Source organism: Neoarius graeffei, chromosome 1 (assembly GCF_027579695.1).
Source record: "Neoarius graeffei isolate fNeoGra1 chromosome 1, fNeoGra1.pri, whole genome shotgun sequence".
Taxonomy (NCBI): Eukaryota; Metazoa; Chordata; class Actinopteri; order Siluriformes; family Ariidae; genus Neoarius; species Neoarius graeffei.
In genome coordinates, this window is record NC_083569.1 from 121,037,599 (window position 1) to 121,058,141 (window position 20,543).

Consider the following 20,543-nt stretch of genomic DNA (forward strand, 5'->3'; position numbering starts at 1 on the left):
ATGGGGGGGAAAATGAATGGAAGTGAATCATTGAAGACAAAGGAAAAGACAAGTGTGGATCAGAACTGATTTGCATGTATGTGTCAGGGGAGTTGGCCCGAAGTATCACATGAAGCTTGGTGGGTCTCCGATGAAGCGTGTCTGAGCAGGACAATTCGATTCATGAGTCCCATTCATTCTCTATGGGGGAAAAAAAAGACAGGAAAACGACAAGAACGAGAGAATAGGTGCGTCGATCCAAAAGCTGTATACAAGCACACTACACCGGGTCCGCACGCTGTAGATCATGTAAAAAAGATTTTAGAGTGCGAAGTGTCATGTCGCGCTGCGAGTTGAGCCATTTTAAACTGAGATTTTAGAGTGCGCAGATACACCCACCCACACACACACACTTTGCCACACACACTCACTTTCTGTAGATCATGTGAAAAAAAGATTTTCAAGTGCGAGATCTTGTGTCTGATCCAGTTTCCGTCGGTGACACTCTGTTCCAGCTGATCAATCACACTTTGCATTTTCTGTGTGGAAATGCAGTCCAGTTCCAACTTGTGCTTTCTTTTTAGCATCATTTTGGCATTTATATACTGCACAATGAGGCATACTCAGAGGTGGCAGCAGGAAGTTTTGGATGGGGGGGGATGTGTCGCGCACCAAATCTTATATCTTAACAAATCTTTATATCTTATCGACATTCGGCGCCCTGAGACAGCACCGGCCTTGGTTCAGGCCGTTGCTGAGGCAACATTTCCCCCTGAAGGTCACTGCCGGGAGACACTCTCGCATTCCTCGCAGTCCTTCTCTAACTCTCCGCGGTCGCCATTTTTACCCCCAGTGTGACAAGCGGGTGCGTGACCAGCGCCTTCATGGCTGCAGGAGCGGACGGCTGCTTGCTTGCGCTGGATTACCTCCTCCCCTCCCCCCACCCCTCCCCCCTTACCCCTTACCCCTGATTCCCCCCCTCAAGTCCCGTGTTTAAAGTGTACTTGTGTTGTTGTGTGCTTATGTGCAAAGGTTTTTTAAATGTTCCTACACTGTACTCCTAACAGGAGCATAGTGGGGGGGGTGTTCTTTTTTCCTTATCTCTCCTCATGTTGTGTTTCCTTTTTATCTTTATTCCTGTCTTCCTGTCCTGTCTACCCTATGTCAATTGTATGTTGTATATGTACGGACAGGTTGACGGCTAATTTCGCTGGTACATGTGACTAGTGACAATAAAGGGCATCATCAAAGACGTGCTAAATCTAGGGGGGTCCGGGAAATTTTGGAATTTTTAACCCTCTAAAATGCTATTTCCCACATTTTGAGAGGCAAATTTTGGTGGAGTAAAGCTAAGTTTAATGTCACTATTAGAGTACATTTCATCCATGTATTTTTTTTCTACATGAAACAGAACCAATGCTACTATAATGTAATTACGTCTACTTAGTATCATTGAGAGGATAACACCCTCTTACCATGGGTTTGGTCAGGGCAGCAACTGAAGTCATGTAGATCTAGAGCAGCATCAAGTTTTTGGGTGCCAAAACTGCTTGTACGCCTCGTGAATGCTATCTAGCTATCCGGACAGGACACGAGTTATCAGTCAGATACAAATGTAGCGACACTGTCATAGCCTTACTGTCACAGGGTCCCTGCTTTGGTGCGAATACCCAAGGAGACCAGACATGTCTAGACAGTTGCCACAGCAACAGGTTAATTAGTCCACAGAATATTCATAAATCAGCTTGTCTGCTAAAAGTGATGGGTTTTGCAGTTCTGCGTAAGTCAAATAAAGAAAATCTTGGAAAGTGGAGGAAACCGGTGACGTCAGGGCCAGGCTAATTTGCCTCGGTTTTGGTGCGAATGGCTGATTCTGGGAAATGGTCTTGGTCCTAACTCTGGGCACTGAGAGTCCTGGTAACTTTGTGTACTTCAAGGAGATCTGAGATGTCTTTTGGTTTTAAGCAATCAAGTGATTTAAAGAAAAGATCGTCAACGATGGCGTAGCTCACTCCGGCCTCGTCTAGTCCAGAAGGAACGATCTAAAGTGGGCCACCTTGCACAATAAATGTTGCAAGCTATATACACTATATACAAGCTATATATAGAAGTGATATCCACCCTAGGAATACCAACCTATTTGCCACAAAGAATCCAGAACGGCGAGGAATTGACCAAGAAGAAGCGATTTTTGTTGAACTGCTCATTAAGGCTTAATTAGTCCATAACTTCATTAATAATTGTAATGAAGCAAATCTGGGTAGAAGTTCTATGCACCCTAGGTCCCCCTGCATTCATACCAGAAAGAATCAAAATCGGTGAAGAATTGAGGGAGAAGAAGCGATTTGTGTGGAAACTGCTCATTAGGGATTTGATTACTCCATATTACTCCATATCTTCATTATTAACTGCAATTATGCAAATTTGGGTAGAAGCTATATGCACCCCAGGCAGACCTACCTTCCTGCCAAAAAGAATAAAAATCGGTGAAGAATTGAAAGAGAAGAAGCAATTTTCATGAAATATGGACGACACTGGATGGATGACCGACGACACGATGGCATAAGATCATCGCCTTTCGGCCGGATGAGCTAATAAGTAGCAACACTTTAGAAATTAATTCTGTAGCTAACTGGCAGCAAGTGTAGGGACTATAACCTGAGGTAAAATCCTCAGTTTTCTTTTCTCTCTGAGAATTCTAGCTGCTGCATCTCGAAGAAACTGTAGCTGTTTAAAAGCGAGTTTTGTTGGGGAGACCAGTAAGCAAAACACTGCATGGATTAAATTCTTTAGGCCCTGTTCAGAGATTTTTGAAATTTTCAAATCTAGATATGTTTTAAAATCTAGATACAGTGCCTTGAAAAAGTATTCATACCCCTTGAACTTTTTCACATTTTTCCACCTTACAACCACGAACTTAAGTCTTTTATTGAGATTTTATGTGATAGACCAACAAAGAGTAGCACATAATTGTGAAGTGAAACGAAAATGATAAATGGTCTTCAAAATTTTAAACAAATAAAAATCTGAAAAATGTGGTGTGCATTAGTATTCAGCCCCCCTGCGTCAATACTTTGTAGAGCCACCTTTTGCTGCAATTACAGCTGCAAGTCTTTTGTGGTATGTCTCTACCAGCTTTGCACATCTAGACACTGAAATTTTTGCCCATTCTTCTTTGCAAAATAGCTCAAGCTCAGCCAGATTGGATGGAGAGCATCTGTGAACAGCAATTTTCAAGTCTTGCCACAGATGCTCAATGGGATTTAGGTCTGGACTTTGACTGGGCCATTCTAACACATGAATATTCTTTGATCTAAACCAGGGGTTTTCAAAGTGTGGGAGAGTCCGCCCCCCCTCGGAGAGCAAATAAACAACAGCGCCCCCCCTTACAATTTTTGTTGTTGCTATACTTAATGTTCCATTCGTATTTTTAAAAAATGGTTGTTGTACACATTTTTCTTTTTTTCTTTTTCACATTTTAAACATCTGTGCTTTTTAAAATATCTTGTTTTACACATTTTAAACATCTCATAGCATCATTAGCTAGCACCTCTTCGCAGACAACACACTGTGGCAGTGGAGCATCTTCAGATCCAGTCCATGAAAATCCAAACTTTAAATAATTGTGGTCATACTTCCTTCTTTTTTCAGTCCCCCCAGGATTCCGCGGGCCTTTTTTGTGATTGTTGCGGGCTAAAATGTCTGATGTTGCGGGGGTTTTCCAAAAAATTGCGATGAAAGTTGTGGAGTTTTTTAGGTTTTTGTTGCGATTACATTGCGGGAGGAAGTGAAAGTTGAGAGAAATTGTTGCGATTTTCTCTTTTTGTGATTAAAATTGAGTGATATGTTAAATATTAAGTTATTACTGAAAAACTATTGATTAAAAAAAACAAAGACACTGAGAAATGGTCCTATAAACAACTTTACCAATATAAAAGATTACCAGGACTAAAAAAATGCAGAAAAATAGGCTTTACTTATCCAAATGCACCTGTTGGTTCAAAAGTTAGCATAGAACCTCACAGCACAACATGAAGTTACCTTATAATATAATATAAATGCCTCAGCTTTCATGTAAGAAAAAACACTATTAATACTAGTACTGTGTGCAGGCAGTCTCTCCTGAAGACTAAATTAAACAATAATTATAAACTAATAAAATAAATGGCTCAGGCTTCATAGAAGAAAAAAAAAAACAATTTGAACAGAATCTCACAGTATGATGCTGAAGCTGCCTAAACAATGGAAAATAAAATACCATTTTGGCAAAAATGTTGGCATCCATTAATTTCTTGTATTAAGTAAAAAAAAATAAAGTGCACACAGTCCTTCACTGTAAACATAACACACTTTCAGTAACAGAATTTAAGCCTATATAAACATTGTCTCGCGCATGCAGTGTTGCCAGATACTGCTGACGTTTTCCAGCCCAAAATATGTTCAAAACCCGCCAAAATGCACTTGAAACCGCCCAATCTGGCAACACTGTGCGCATGCTGCTTCTCTTGAACATATACACAGAAGTAAGGTGGAAGGTAGTTTGTCGACGTCACCTCAAGACGACGCCAACGATTGGTCAAATTTGCGGGAAAGTTGCGGTGATTGGATATAATTGCAACACCGCCCTGAATTCGCAGGGATTGGTTGAATTTGCGTTGAAGTTGCAAATCGCAACATCCTGGAGGCTCTGTCTCCTCACTCACTGTAGCTTTAAGGTACTAAAAATCGATCCATTTTGTCTCTGGTAAAGGCTAGCTGAAGTTCGCTAAATGTCCGCAATAGTAACTTTTTCTGGTTTATTTTTCCTCACGTTGCGCCCCCCCCCCCCCGAAGAACTCTGGTGCCCCCCAGGGGAGGAGCGCCCCACACTTTGAAAAGCCCTGATTTAAACCATTCCATTGTAGCTCTGGCTCTATGCTTAGGGTCATTGTCTTGCTGGAAGGTGAATCTCTTTCCCAGTCTCAAGTCTTTTGAAGCCTCCAACAGGTTTTCTTCCAGGATTGCCCTGTATTTAGCTCCATCCATCTTCCCATCAACTCTGACCAGCTTACCTGTCCCTGCTGAAGAAAAGCATCCCCATAGCATGATGCTGCCACCACCATGTTTCACAGTGGGGATGGTGTGTGCAGGGTGATGAGCAGTGTTAGTTTTCCACCACACATAGCACTTTGCATTTAGGCCAAAAAGTTCAACTTTGGTCTCATCTGACCAAAGTACCTTCTTCCACATGTTTGCTGTGTCCCCTACATGGCTTCTTATGCCTGTCTTTCAACAATGGCTTTCTTCTTGCCACTCTTCCAAAAAGGCCAGATTTGTGGAGTGTATGACTTATAGTTGTCCTGTGCACAGATTCTCCCACCTGAGCTGTGGATTTCTGCAGCTCCTCCAGAGTGATCATGGGCCTCTTGGCTGCTTCTCTGACCAGTGCTCTCCTTGCTCGCTCTGTCAGTTTAGGTGGACGGCCATGTCTTGGTAGATTTGCAGTTGTGCCATACTTTTTCCATTTTTGAATGATGGATTGAACAGTGCTTCTTGAGATGTTCAGAGCTTGGGATATTTTTTTTTTATAATCTAACCCTGCTTTAAACTTCTCCAGAACTTTATTCCTGACCTGTCTGGTGAGTTCTTTGGTCTTCATGATGCTGTTTGTTCTTCAGTGTTCTCTAACAAACCACTGAGGCCTTCACAGAACAAGTGTATTTATGCTGAGAGTAAATTACACACAGTAGGACTCTATTAACTAATTAGACGACTTCTGAAGGCAATTGATTGCACTGGATTGTATTTAGAGGTATCAGAGGATGGGGGCTGAATACTAATGCACACCACATTTTTCAGATTTTTATTTGTTTAAAATTTTGAAAACCATTTATCATTTCCGTTTCACTTCACAATTATGTGCTACTCTGTGTTGGTCTATCACATAAAATCTCAATAAAAAACTTTCAAGTTCGTGGTTGTAAGGTGGAAAAATGTGAAAAAGTTAAAGGGGTATGAATGCTTTTTCAAGGCATTGTATATTAACCATTTAATCACCTACACTCACTGGCCACTTTAATAGGAACTTGTTGTTGATCCTAAGATTCCTGTTCTTGGCTGTAGGAGTGAAATCCAATGTGTTCTTCCACTGTTGCATGCTGAGGTGCTTTTCTGCTCACCATTGTTGTAAAGAGTGAATTTTTTTCCCCCCATTCTGATGTTTGAAGTCAGAGAGATCACAATTTGGCTGATTAGATAACTGCGTAAATCAGCAGGTGTATGGGTATAAAGTGTCCAGTGAGTGTAGATATACCGAGTATTTAATCAATGCTTGATTAAAAAGGGAATGGCATCCTGATACAGTTCAGCTTCAGGCTATTCAGTGAATGTTACTTAATCTGATAAAGTAATGAACCACTCCTTCAACAGTCCATAACTTTGATCCACATGTTTTTGGATAATATAGAAACATAAATGTCCAGTACAGTCTAAAAGACCAAATCCATCGCCAAAAGTGTTTTTTTTTTTCTCTCATTATGTTTTAGCTGATCTACAACACAACCTTAAAGTGAAGTTTGAGGATGAGCAGAAGCTTCTTCAAGAACTCCAAACAGAACATGAAAAGCTGAGTCAGCTCAATTACCAGCTCCAAGCAAAACTAGCTGAACAGTTCTGGTTTAAATCAGGTGGTAAACTGGAGTCAGGGCAAGAGAAGAGTTTCTCAAGCCAAGAGTACTGCCAGATCATAGAGGCTGTTAAGAGGCAGAAGGAGGACGAGGAACAAAAGTTTCTCCACCATCGCTATGTTAATGAGCTGCATCGGCAGAACAATGAGAAGCTGGAGCAAATCAAGTGCGAGTGGAACATGCTAGTATCGACAATGCGTGAGGTGGTCGTTACAGATCTAGAGCAGGCAATGAGCAAGACTGCGGCCCAAGGTGTGGCTGAGCATCTGTTAACAGCTGTACAGAAATGCTATGTTGAGTTTGTCTCTGTCAAGAATGAAAACCTCAAGCTGAATCTACAGATGGCCAGGTTGGAGGTAGGGCTGCATGTTAGCGAAGAGGATCAAGATGAAGAGATGCACCACCTTGATATCGAGCAGGTACAGATTGAAAACCAGTCTTACAGTGAAAAGATCCAGGAGTGCAGCGATGAATTGCTGAAGTTCAGAAGGATGCTTCCCCACACCAGACAGGTGTGATCTGTCTCTTATTTGTTTATCGTTTATTCATTGAAGTCAGGTTACACAAAGCCAAACCACTGCTGGTTAGCTAACAGAATGTTGTTTATTTATTTAAGTGTGGCAATGTTGTAGTTGAGTCACTAAACCTCAAGTCTGAGTCCAGTCTCAAGCCCCCAGTATTCAAGTTCGAGTCAAGTCCAAGTCATCTCATCTCATCTCATTATCTCTAGCCGCTTTATCCTGTCCTACAGGGTCGCAGGCAAGCTGGAGCCTATCCCAGCTGACTACGGGCGAAAGGCGGGGTACACCTTGGACAAGTCGCCAGGTCATCACAGGGCTGACACATAGACACAGACAACCATTCACACTCACATTCACACCTACGGTCAATTTAGAGTCACCAGTTAACCTAACCTGCATGTCTTTGGACTGTGGGGGAAACCGGAGCACCCGGAGGAAACCCACACGGACACGGGGAGAACATGCAAACTCCACACAGAAAGGCCCTCGCCGGCCACGGGGCTCGAACCCGGACCTTCTTGCTGTGAGGCGACAGCGCTAACCACTACACCACTGTGCCGCCCCAGTCCAAGTCATTAAAGAAAATTTCGACTCGAGTCCACTATTGATCCAACTCGAGTCCGAGTTGAGTCTGAGAACAAGACTCCAACTGCACTATTTGACGGTGGCTGTTGCTGCCTTTATGTGAAAGCGTCTCTGCTACGGTGTTGGACTAACGTTACTGCTCGACTGCCCCATTTTAGTCAATAGGCTACAGATAAAAAGCTTGTTCATCGCTCAGCAAGCCCCACCCACTATCAACAGGGCAAATAACATGAAAAAGGGTTAACACTCGCGAGTTCATTGCTCAGCAAGCAAGCCCCGCTATCAACAGAGTAATGAACATAGCATGTCACTTCTTTCTCTGGGTGGAGTCTCGCCAAATGACGATTGAAGTTTGAGGTTGTCCCCGTTGTCTCCTTGATAGTTCTTCTACACATGGAACACATAGCAGTGCATTTTTTCCCACTGTACAAGAACTCTGTATAAGCAAAGTGGACAATCCTAGGGGCGTCTCTCCAGGCATTTTAGCGCCATTAACGGTAGTTTGTTCCTGAACATGACGTATGAACAGGTGAATGTGCATTCTCTTGCACAAAATTAGTATTAAAAATTAATGTAGATATAAATTTCTTATGCCAAATTATTATGGCATGGTACAAAAAATAAATAAAAAATCAGAGTCCTCATCTCCAGTTTATGAGCCAAAATGCAGTTAATGCATGAGTCCAAGTCCGAGTCATTAGTGCTCAAGTCCGAGTCAAGTCACAAGTCCTTAAAATTGGGGCACGAGTCAACTTAATTCTGAGTCCTGGGCTCAAGTACTACAAGCCTGTCAGGTGCTCAATGGCAAGACTGCGTCTGTAACGTATAGCTTGAAGTCAGTGTGTTTAGCATCACTGTGCTGATTTGCTGTAGAGCAGGATCATGCACGAATTCACGACTGATCCTAATTTGACTCTAGTGTGTGTGTGTATGTGTCCTTTCTCAGATTCTGATGCAGGTGAAAGAGAAGTTGAGGTTTGTTCAAGAGGAGAACCAGGTGAAGCGAGTGCATTTTGATGAGCTGAATGCACTGGTGCTGCGTGAGCAGGGAGCTCTGATAAAGACAATGCAGGAACGGGACGTCCTGCGCTTCGACAACCTGCGTAAGCGGCAGGACTGTGGCCTACTGGGAAACCACACACTACTCCGGGACTTTGAGGACACAGAGGATGAGCGTGAGGCACTCGAGAGACAAATTGAGAATCTGAAGAGAGACACACAAGCCCATACAGATACACACGTATCTGCAAGTGCATGTAACACACATGCAGAAACACAATAACATGAAGGCCCATTGAGCATGTTTATTTTGTAGTAGAGATTTTAAATGTATATCAGACAAGTTTAAGCAGTAACATTTGTAGAAAAAAAATCACTTTTATGTTTAAATTGCTGAAATAAAAACTGTTCTTAATGCTGAACTCTGATTCTTGTGGACCTAATTATACATTTTCCTGGCTAAACTATATACAGCCTGGCTAAAAAAAAAAGTCTTGCACACAATAATATTTTGTTGCTCTGCCTTGAGCTTTGATATGACATACATTTATGCAACGGCACAACATTTTATTTTCATCCAGAGTTGCATTAATTTGTCACTGAGATCTTGTTGACGGGAGAGTCGAACCACACTGTAATGTCTTCACCAGCATCCCAGAAACTTTCAATAGGAGTAAAGTCAGGACTCTGGGGTGGTTAATTCATGTGTAAAATGATTCCTTATGCTCCCTGAACCACTCTTTCACAATCTGAGCCATAATTTTATTGCCGTGCCATCAGGGAAGAAAAAACCCCACTGATGATAACCTGGTCATTCAGTACATTCAGTTCATCAGCTGACTTCATTTTACTGTCCGATAAAGTTGTTGAGCCTCGACCTGACCAACTGAATCAATCCCAGATCACAACATTGCCTCCAGAGGCTTGTAAAGTGGACACCATGCATGATGGGGCATCATTTCATGAGCTTCCCTTCTTACCATGACATGCCCATCACACAGGAATAGGATCAATCTGGACTCCTCAGACCTTTTTCCATCGCTCCAGAGTCCGTACGACGACCCAGAGGCATTCATTGCCCTCTTCGAACAAGCGGCCGAAGTGTGGTGGTGGCCAGTCAAGCAACCCACGGTGTGTCTACTCCCACTGCTGACTGGGGTGGCGCAGCTCACTGCACAACAGCCCCCTGTTGACAGTCGACTCCTCTACGCCCACTTGAAAAGTGAGACATCTTGCAGCATGTTGGCCGCTTTCCAGAGCAACATTGCCAACTCTTTCACATGCTGATGTTGGAGGAAGTTGGCCGGCCATTCGCGTTCAGCCAACAGCTCTGGGATGCCTGCTAGCGGTGGCTGAAGGCAGAGGCCTGTGATGCCAAGGGGATCATTGACCTGGTGACATTGGAACAGTTTGTCAGCTGGCTTCCGGAAGGAACGGTGGAGTGGGTCCAGCGCAACTGCCTGGCATTGCTGAATCAGGCCATTGAGCTGGTGGAGTGTGCTTGCACAAGTCTTGAAAGTCTTAAAAAGTATGGAATTTTGAAATGCTGTTTTCCAGACCTTGAAAAGTCTTGGATTTTGTGTGAAAGTCTTAATGAAGTATGGAAAAAAATCTCAAAGACACAGATGCTCAAAGACACATAATATTATGAAATAAGAAAGAGGAAGGGTGTAAAAACTATGATTTCACTAACCGGCCACATACCCAGACAGCAAATTAGGTCTTGCCGACGTTGGGGCAACAGGCGCCGCCCGACATATGGTGCATTGGTGAGATGTATTATGGAGATCGGTAGCTAATTAGCAAGATATCGGGAAGATGTTGGCATTAGAATGGTGGCCGAACATGAGCCAACGTACACCTGACAACTGTGACCTATGCGGCTCATGAGCCAAAGTACACCCGACATAACTATGACCTATGCAGTGCGATCCCATTAGAGCGGGGAAAGCATTCGGACGCCTCGCTCTCCCATTGACTTAACGCTGAAACGGCTGACTTTCACGGCATCGCTGGAAACACCGCAGCATGTTTGAAAATCAGCCCTTCCAAAGTTAAGTCAATGGGAAGGAGGCATCTGAATGCTTTTCTCCGCTCTAGTAGGATCCCACCGTTATATTAGGTCTTATTGATTTGTTTAGGCTGCATCAAAATCTAAAACCCTTGTATGTTTCACAAATGAAGAGACCAAAGGTTCAAAGTCAGAAACATCATTTCATTTACAGTTAGGTCCATATATATTTGGACACTGACACAAATTTTCTTTTTTTACCTGTTTACTGAAACATAAACAGAGGGTGCAAACAGAGGGTGCACCCCCTCTGTTAAGAAGCTCAAGTCCTTCTTGGGAATGGTCTTCAGCCATCTGAAGTGGTTGCACCACCATCCATTTCCATCAGGGCTTCTCTTGGCATGTTAGAAATTACTTCCACCTTAGTTGGATCCACAGAAACACCACTCTGGTCAATGACATGACCAAGGAACTTGACTGACTTCCGCAGAAGATGACATTTTCTTGGGCTCAGCTTGAGGTGACTGTCTCTCACCCTCTGGAAGACCACGCGGAGCCTGCCAAGCGCTTCCTCTTCAGTAGAAGCGAAGACAAGGAGGTCATCCAAATAACAGAGCAGACTGTTGAAGTTGAGGTCGCCGAAGATGCTTAACATTATCCTCATGAAGGAGGCTGGACTGTTACAGAGCCCTTGGGGCATCCTATTATACTCATATAAGCCAGCAGGTGTTGTGAAGGCAGTGTACTTTTTATCTTCTTCGAACATGGGGATGTTATAAAACCCAGAGGTTAGGTCCATTGTGCTGAAGAAGGCATTGCCTCCGAGGGCTGCGAGACAGTCTGCTTGATGAGGGAGTGGATGAGCGTCCTTCAGAGTCCGAGCATTCAGCCATCTGAAGTCTGTACAAATCCTCAGTCCGCCATCCTTCTTCCAGACCATAACTAGAGGAGATGCATACTCACTGACAGACTTGCGAATTATCCCTTTTTCCTCCATCTCTGTGAGTACCTGCCAGAGCTGTTGGTAATGGGCCGGGGGCACTCTCCTGTATGGCATGCGGAACGGGCGGTCATCTGTCAGGTGAATACGGTGTACAATCCCTTCCGCTTTGCCACACTCAAGGGAGTCTCTGGAGAAAATGTCCTCATACTCTTCAGCAAGCTTGGCAAGCTGACTCTTAGAGCAAGGGCTGGCATTGTATGAGTCAATGTCAAGGTCACTCAAACCCAAGCTGGATAGCCTGACTTTGAGGTCAGCATCCTCAACCATTGGTCTGACTGCTTCCTGTTCTGCTGATTTCCTGTCCTCCATCATACAGAAGCCTTGTTGGATGTTAAGATCTTCCACTGCAAGACAGGGTGATACATCGGCAACCTTGGTGTTGCGCCTGAGGGTAATTGGTTGTGACGAGAGATTAGTCATCTTCATGGGCACCCACCGATCTCCCCACATGGGTGTGATGACTCGTCCAATGAGGATGTCTCTTGGTCTGGATTTAGAGGTGCATGGTTCTACAATAACTGTGCTGCCTGGAGACACTGGTACATTGCTGGGTAGCCGACCCCACACTAAGTGTTCCTGCCATGGAAGTAATGTAATGGCACTGGGCAGCTTCACAGTCCCGACCCTTTCTGGAACTTTATCTCCCCTCCACCTGGTGGTGCATGACATCATATCCAAGAAATGCTCATGATCGAGAAGCGGCTGCCTGCACCCAACTGACACAAGCTTGCAGTAATCGTCATTACATTTCATTTCTCGCATTAGGTGTTTGAGTACATTTGAGCCTATGATGAGCTCATCACGTTGGCCAGGTACTGCTAGAACAGAAACAAGGCATTTCATTCCATAGATAGTCAGTGTCAAGTCATATATACATTTGGGAACAGTCTGCTTCCCTCCACAGCCCACTAACATGATTCGTTCCGCAGGTTGAGGCACTCCCACTAGAGCTCCAGATTCTGTTAGTATATGCTCTGCCTCTTCATTCAAAGTGCAAGTCATGGATCCTGAATCTATCATACCCTTCAGTTCAACTCTGTCATTTATCGTAACCTGGGTGTAGAACAAATCACTGAAAGCTGGCACCTCTACTGATCCTTGAACCACAACTTGGTATTCTTCTGGCATGACTAAACAGGTGTTAACATATAGAAGCTCGAGATTTGACTCATCTACGTTGAGGGTTCCTTGTCCACCACCCACACTGTCCCTCTCTGAGAGTGGGTGTCCTAGTTTCCCGAGGGCTGAACACGACTAGCGTCAGTCTGTCCCGTTTGTCTCAGTCCTTGTCTATTACAGTCCCTCTTCCAGTGGCCAGGAGTGAAACAAGAAACACAGATGCTCCCTCCTACAGTGTATGAGTGTGGAATGGTTGGAATCACCACAAACCTTGCAGTTTCCCTTCTGGAAATGCGCCGGATCAGGCTGTCATGGTGGTGCTGGTACAGGAGCTGCAACCTGTACATTATGATGTGTCATCACACGACCAGGAGACTGATCAGAGCATGCATTCCATTCACATCAATGGTTGGAGTGGAGCCCAGAACCGGTTGGCAAAGAACTGGCTCAACGCTAGCCTGAGTCACTGAAAGAGATGTTAGTGATTGTGTGAGCTGAGTGTTGGGCACATGTGCTGAACAAGGAGACATTGGCACCGACACTGGCTTTGATGCGTCTGTTGTACCTGACATGACTGACTGGTTGTGGCTGACTGCCTGTCTTTGTAGGGCTTGAGGACCTGCCTGGGTGCATGCCCTGAGTTCACGCTGGAAGCTGTCAATGTGCTCTTGAACCTCACTCGGTGTCCATTCATCAGGTGCCTTAAAACTGAGCCTCTTAGAGAGGGTAGGCTCTGGACAATACTTGATGAACATCATCGACACTTCATGCCCAGGATCCTCCACACTGCGTCCCTGTCTCTTCAGACACTCATCCGCTATGTCAATGGCATTGTTCAGCCTAATCCAGTACTCCATTGCTCCCTCACATTGTATTGGCTTGGTGTTATAAAAGTCAGCCATCAGCATAGAGGAGTAAGTCAATTCACCAAAGTGCTGCTTCAGAATATCAAAGATCAATTCTGGAGTCTGGATGTGGTCAATCGAGGGGTTGTTACATAGCGTGACCTTTACTACATCCTTCGCCTTTCCCATTAGCCTAGCTAATATCTCCTGTGACTGCAGGCTCTTCTCTATATCTCTTTTCATGAGATACCTCCCCACTATTTCCACCCACTCACGAACTGAGCATTTATCACTGTTGTCACCCCTGAAAACCGGAGGCGCTTTAACATCTGACTGCATGATAAGTTTCATTCCAGACAAGTTCAATTCAGATCTCTGTTCAGACTCACTGGCCTTTGTTGACCCAGATAAACTGCCAGCTGTGTTACCCTGTAGCTGAGCTGCAATAGACTGACCAATCTGATCGGCTAACTCTGAAATGAGAGAGCGCAATTCAACATTAGATGTTGTCTGTGGGACTTGCAATTCTGCATGAGGTATTGTGTGTGGGGTTTGCAATTCACAAGGAGGGACCTCAACACGAGTGGAACAACACCTGGGAGTTCTCAATTCACCCACTTGAGGTGTCTGACCCTCGTCATTGAAAAGCCATCCCCTTCCAAAACCCACCCTGAGAGAACTATCCCCGAGAGAAACGCCAGTTTCCCCTGAATTAGCCGCTGGTTCCATTACCAGATATACACCAAAGAATATATACAACAATGGAAAATCACGAATATATACAATTACACACACTGGTATTTTCAGTAGATTCAAAATTGATTAGCTTGGTGAATTGTTCATGTATCACATGTCCCACAGTGTCAAAAGTGACCAACTTGGAATGAAGGTTGGTATGATGAGCTCCCCGCGGTGATTGAGCTGGCGTCGATGCCTGTGGAACTCTGAAGGTCACGGCACCAATGTGACCGGTCTGACTCTGCGTTGTGTCTTTGTGAAATATTAATTGATGACTCAGACAACGACAGCCGATTGACTGCAGTTTATTCTGTCATGAATAACAAAAAAATCCGTTATGGCAGCTCTGGCTGGTCTCATGTGCTTCTCTCCAGAGAGCTTCAGGCAGACTGAAGAGAATCCCGCGCAACGCTCTTGGATGATCTCATCCAAGTGCGAGGAGTGGTTTTTTTCTTTTTTTAAATGAATGAACAAACTCCAAAAATAGTACACATTTGCTTATAAAATGTGCAAAAATAAATAAAATAGAGGTAGGCAGGGAATAATAAAGGATTTCTGGTGAAATTCACAGTGTTAATTATACACCTGTTACAAGAAGTCATAATTTTTCGGCACCTTAGCTTAGGCTACTTTTACGATGCTTGCGCAGCTCATCCATGATGTCCTGCAGCCACAACTTCGCTGTCATCTCAGCCTCAGTGGAATTAGGAAGGACTGAATTTCTTAACACAGCACCTAAATAAAAGAAATAAAGCAACAGGGGAAAATAAGACACAAATAATGTAACCGCAACAGATGTCAAAGGTTATCATATAATCACTTCTACTATGAGAGAACAAACGTTTTATCATCTTAGCTGCTTAGCAAGTTAGCAGCTATGCTAACCACATACCGTAGCTTGAAGCCATAACTTACTTTTCACAACTTCTCGCTGTCACCTCAGACTGAATTTCTTAACACAGCACCTAAACAAAAGAAATAAAACAACAGGGGGAAAATAAGACACAAATAATGTAACCACGACAGGCGTCAAAGGTTATCATATAATCACTTCTATGAGAGAACAAACGTTTTATCATCTTAGCAAGTTAGCAGCTATGCTAACCGCATAGCTTGAAACCTTAACTTACTGTTTCCAAAAAGTTAGCCTACACCGGATTGTGACTATGCATTCTACCAAATCAAATAATATATCATATATCACATCATATATCATATCATAATTTTACACAAGCTGAACGTACCTGAACTTGTGCTTACACAGCCGGCTTGATATGGTGTGGCAGCATCACTTAAGCTGACCCCACACTACACGATTTTGAAATCTTATAAGTTTTTAAAATCGGGACTACACCACACACATGAAGAGAATCTTGACCAATATTTTCTCTCTCCGACTGTAAACACACTCGTATAAGATTTGAGCGCACAATGGAACACCACACACTATACGACAATCATGCCCGATTGCTTCTCCCCGATTCTGACATTAGGCTACCAGTCATGGGCTGTAGGCTATCTGAGATAGGCTATTCTCTCATAATGTTTGATCAAAGCATGTGATCCATGATCGCATGCTCAAGGACTTAAGAACCAAGAAAAAGGTGTCAGAAAAGCAGGTATTTGCCCTTCGCACCAGTACCAAAACATTCATTCAGGCTACGGTTGCCAAATTACTTGAGAAATGCCCACTCAGATATTCTCTTGTTCAAAATTTGGTGTGGTTGGACCCTACACAAATTGTTCAGAATTCAGACAAGTGCAAATGGAAATTAAAGGTCTGTCTCGAGCACCTTGTAAGTGCCAAACAAATGAAAGAGGGGAACTGCGATGATATCCTTAAGCAGTTTAGTGACTTCTCTACATACTGCAGAGCAGATGAGGAGTTTGTGACCTATGATCCTCAGTCCAGACAGGATAGCCTGATGTACAAACATATGGGAAATAAACGTGAGTGGAAAAACTTGTGGGATTTGGTGAGAAGGGTCCTCTTGCTGTCTCATGGACAAGCCTCAATTGAGCGTGGCTTTTCTGTGAACAGAGAAATAGAGGTAGAAAATATGAAGGAGAGAACACGTCACACAGAGGATCATCAGTGATCACATCTCTTATGTTGGAGGTTTGACGAATGTCGCAATTACAAAAGAACTTCTCCTTTCGGCATCATGTGCTAGACAGAAGTACAGGCGTTTCTTGGAAGACGAAAAAAGAAAGAAGACTTGCAGCATGGAGAAAAGAGAAAGGCAAGGCAAAGCAAGTTTATTTATATAGCGCATTTCATACACAGTGGCAGTTCAATGTGCTTTACAGAGGAATAAAATTACATAAAATAAAGGGGGAAGAAGAGAGAAAAAAATAATAAGAATTAAACAATAGTAGAAATACAGTAATAAAATGAAGTAAAAGTTCAGTAAAAAACAGCAGAATAAAATAGAATAAAAGTTAAAGTTTAAAACATGCAGAAACTGTAAAAGTTAAGTAAAGTTTAAAACATGTAAAGATGATATTTATCAGTTAGCAGAAAGCATCTGAGAACAGCTTGGTCTTTAATCTAGATTTGAAGCTGCCAACAGCAGGAGCATTTTTGATGTCCTCTGGCAGTTGGTTCCATAGCTGTACTGCATAGTAGCTAAAAGCTGCTTCACCACACTTTGTTTTAACAACAGGTTTTACCAGTAAATTTTGCTGCAGCGATCTGGTAGATCTGATTGGGTTAGGCCGCTGCAACATATCAGAGAGGTAATTGGGCCCTGTACCATTTAGAGATGTGTACACCAGCAGCAATGCTTTAAAGTCAATTCTGTAGCTTACTGGAAGCCAGTGAAGGGACCTTAGAATTGGAGTAATGTGCTCTGTTCTTTTTGTTTGTGTGAGAACCCTAGCCACTGCATTTTGAATCACCTGAAGTCGTTTGATGGTCTTTTTTGGCAGGCCTGTGAAAAGGCCATTGCAGTAATCAACCCTACTAGAGATGAAGGCATGTATAAGTTTTTCCAGATCATTTTTTGACATAAGTCCTCTTAGTTTGGAAATGTTTTTTAGGTGATAAAATGCCGATTTAGTAATTGCTTTCATGTGACTGTCAAAGTTTAGCTCGCTGTCAATGAAAACACCAAGATTATTAACCATTTCTTTTGTTTTAATCCCCTTTGTGTCAAGAATAGTGGTAATCCTGAGTCTTTCATCTTTTTTCCCAAATAGAATTACTTCTGTTTTATCTGTGTTCAGCTGAAGAAAATTTTGTGACATCCAGTTGTTGATTTGGTCGATACACTGGTAGAGACATTCAAGGGGAGCATAATCATTAGGTGATAGAGCAAAATAAATTTAGGTGTCATCTGCATAGCAGTGATACAAAATTGAGTTGTTCTTGATAATTTGTCCAAGTGGGAGCATATAAAGGTTGAATAGTAATGGTCCAAGGATCGACCCCTGGGGGACACCACAGGTCAAGGACATTGATGTTGAGGTACAATTTCCCATGGTAACAAAGAAGCTTCTATCTTTTAAGTATGATTTTAACCAATTGATAACTTTACCAGTCAACCCAACCCAGTGTTCAAGTCGATATAGCAGTATGTTGTGATCAGCAGTATCAAAACCTGCATTGAGGTCCAGTAACACCAGGACCGATGTTTTGCCTGCATCAGTATTAAGACGTATGTCATTTATAACTTTAATCAGCGCTGTTTCAGTGCTGTGATTGGCACGAAATCCTGACTGAAATTTATCAAAACAGCTGTTTGATATCAAGAAGGCAGTTAATTGATTGAAGACAATTTTTTCAAGGATTTTCCCGATGAATGGTAGATTTGATATTGGTCTGTAGTTGTTTAATACTGAAGCATCCAGATTATTCTTTTTAAGTAGGGGCTTTACAACAGCTTTTTTCAGGGACACAGGAACAATGCCAGTCTCTAGGGATGTATTTATAATCTGAAGCACATCTGTAATTATGAGGTGAAGAACAGACTTAAAAAAGTTGGTGGGCAGAATGTCCAATTCAGATGTTGAGGAACTGAGATTTTGTACAGTTTTTTCAAGAGTCTCGTAATCAATCAAACAAAATTCTGACATTGTGTTGAAATTGTCTGTCTGTGTCACTGGTGATTGCAGCTTTTCAATTATTTGCAACTGAGATATATTATGAGCAATATTCTGCCATATTTTATCAATTTTACCTTTGAAGAAGGATACAAACTCATTGCATTTATTAACTGAGAGAAGTTCAGGTACGGGCGGCACAGTGGTGTAGTGGTTAGCGCTGTCCCCTCACAGCAAGAAGGTCCTGGGTTCGAGCCCCATGGCCGGCGAGGGCCTTTCTGTGCGGAGTTTGCATGTTCTCCCCGTGTCCGCGTGGGTTTTCTTTGGGTACTCCGGTTTCCCCCACAGTCCAAAGACATGCAGGTTAGGTTAACTGGTGACTCTAAATTGACCGTAGGTGTGAATGTGAGTGTGAATGGTTGTCTGTGTCTATGTGTCAGCCCTGTGATGACCTGGCGACTTGTCCAGGGTGTACCCCGCCTTTCGCCCATAGTCAGCTGGGATAGGCTCCAGCTTGCCTGCGACCCTGTAGAAGGATAAAGCGGCTAGAGATAATGAGATGAGATGAGAAGTTCAGGTACTAATTGTGGTGGGGGATTAGTTAGCTTCTCTACTGTTGAAAATAGCACATGGGCATTGTTCATATTCCTGTTCATAAATCTACCATTCATAAAGTCAAGGTCTTGGGAATAAAAATATCAGTTTTGAAAAAGTCTGGAATTTTGATTTGGAAAAAGAGCAAGCACCCTGCAAGTGTGTAATTTTACTCATATTTGAGTACAATTTACACCATGTAATCTACTTCGCTACTTTTAAAATCAAAAGTCACTACTGAGTACGCCCACAATTTGAATTAATATTCAAACCGTCAGATTTTTTTTCAATGCAAATCTTTATTAAACACCTGTAAGGCCGTCAGATCACGACCGCGCCAATTAATCTATGACGTAATGTAAGGAAAAGCCAACTCCGTTGCTGCAGCAGGCACAGGTTTCTGGAGGTAACATACCTACACAGTGGAGTAGAGAGTGGACTGAGGATTTTGAGAGAAAGAAGCCAAAATGGAGACAGAAGTGAACAGTGAAAATGATGAAGAAAAGACGGAGGACGACTGCCCGTGGCTGTACCTGGAGGAATTTTTTATGTACAGAGGGAGAAAAGGAGACAGCGTCCAGATGCAGTGCAAACTTTGTTTGACCTCCACAGTGATATCAGCTTACAAGACTTCAATGTCTAATCTCAAAAAACACATTGCGGTAAGAGGTTTTACAACTATACTTGTATGACATTGCTTTCTTATTTTTCATTTGTTAAGGTTATTAATTTGGCTAAGATAAGTCTGCAAAGCTGCCATTGGTTAGCCTGATAATAAGATGGAGCTAGCTAACGTGTGGAGTCAGTGAACCGAATGTATTCATGTGTGTGCCATCTGTTTACACTCTTGCCTCATAATAGTCATATCTCATCTCATTATCTCTAGCCGCTTTATCCTGTTCTACAGGGTCACAGGCAAGCTGGAGCCTATCCCAGCTGACTACGGGCGAAAGGCGGGGTACACCCTGGACAAGTCGCCAGGTCATCACAGGGCTGACACACAGACACAGACAACCATTCACACTCACATTCACACCTACAGTCAATTTAGAGTCACCAGTTAACCTAACCTGCATGTCTTTGGACTGTGGGGGAAACCGGAGCACCCAGAGGAAACCCACGTGGACACAGGGAGAACATGCAAACTCCACACAGAAAGGCCCTCACCGGCCACTGGACTCAAACCCGGACCTTCTTGCTGTGAGACGACAGCGCTAACCACTACACCACCGTGCCGCCCTAAGAGTCATATCATTGCAGTAATTTCACTGTATAAGGTGAGCTGTTTTTGATTAAAAAACCTGGCACACAGTGCTGAGCTGCATCTCAAATTAATATTCAGGTTCCCAGCTCTCTGTTGACATATAGCACTAGACTGATATATCAGTCGACCAATATCATTTATTATTTATCAATTTACCACTCTTTTATACTAAGCTA

General features: G+C 43.1%; 1 protein-coding gene across 3 annotated transcripts in view; it reads left to right on the top strand.

Moving 5' to 3' along the window:
* Positions 1–9,116, top strand: part of ccdc96 (coiled-coil domain containing 96) — a 30,637-nt gene extending 21,521 nt beyond the window's left edge. For all 3 annotated transcript variants that reach the window (XM_060915950.1, XM_060915960.1, XM_060915955.1), the window contains 2 exons: positions 6,504–7,156; positions 8,697–9,116. In XM_060915950.1, coding sequence (XP_060771933.1) covers positions 6,504–7,156; positions 8,697–9,032 — 989 coding nt within the window. In that variant the 3' untranslated portion in view covers positions 9,033–9,116. The remainder of the gene's footprint in view (positions 1–6,503; positions 7,157–8,696) is intronic.
* The last annotated feature ends 11,427 nt before the right edge of the window (positions 9,117–20,543 follow it).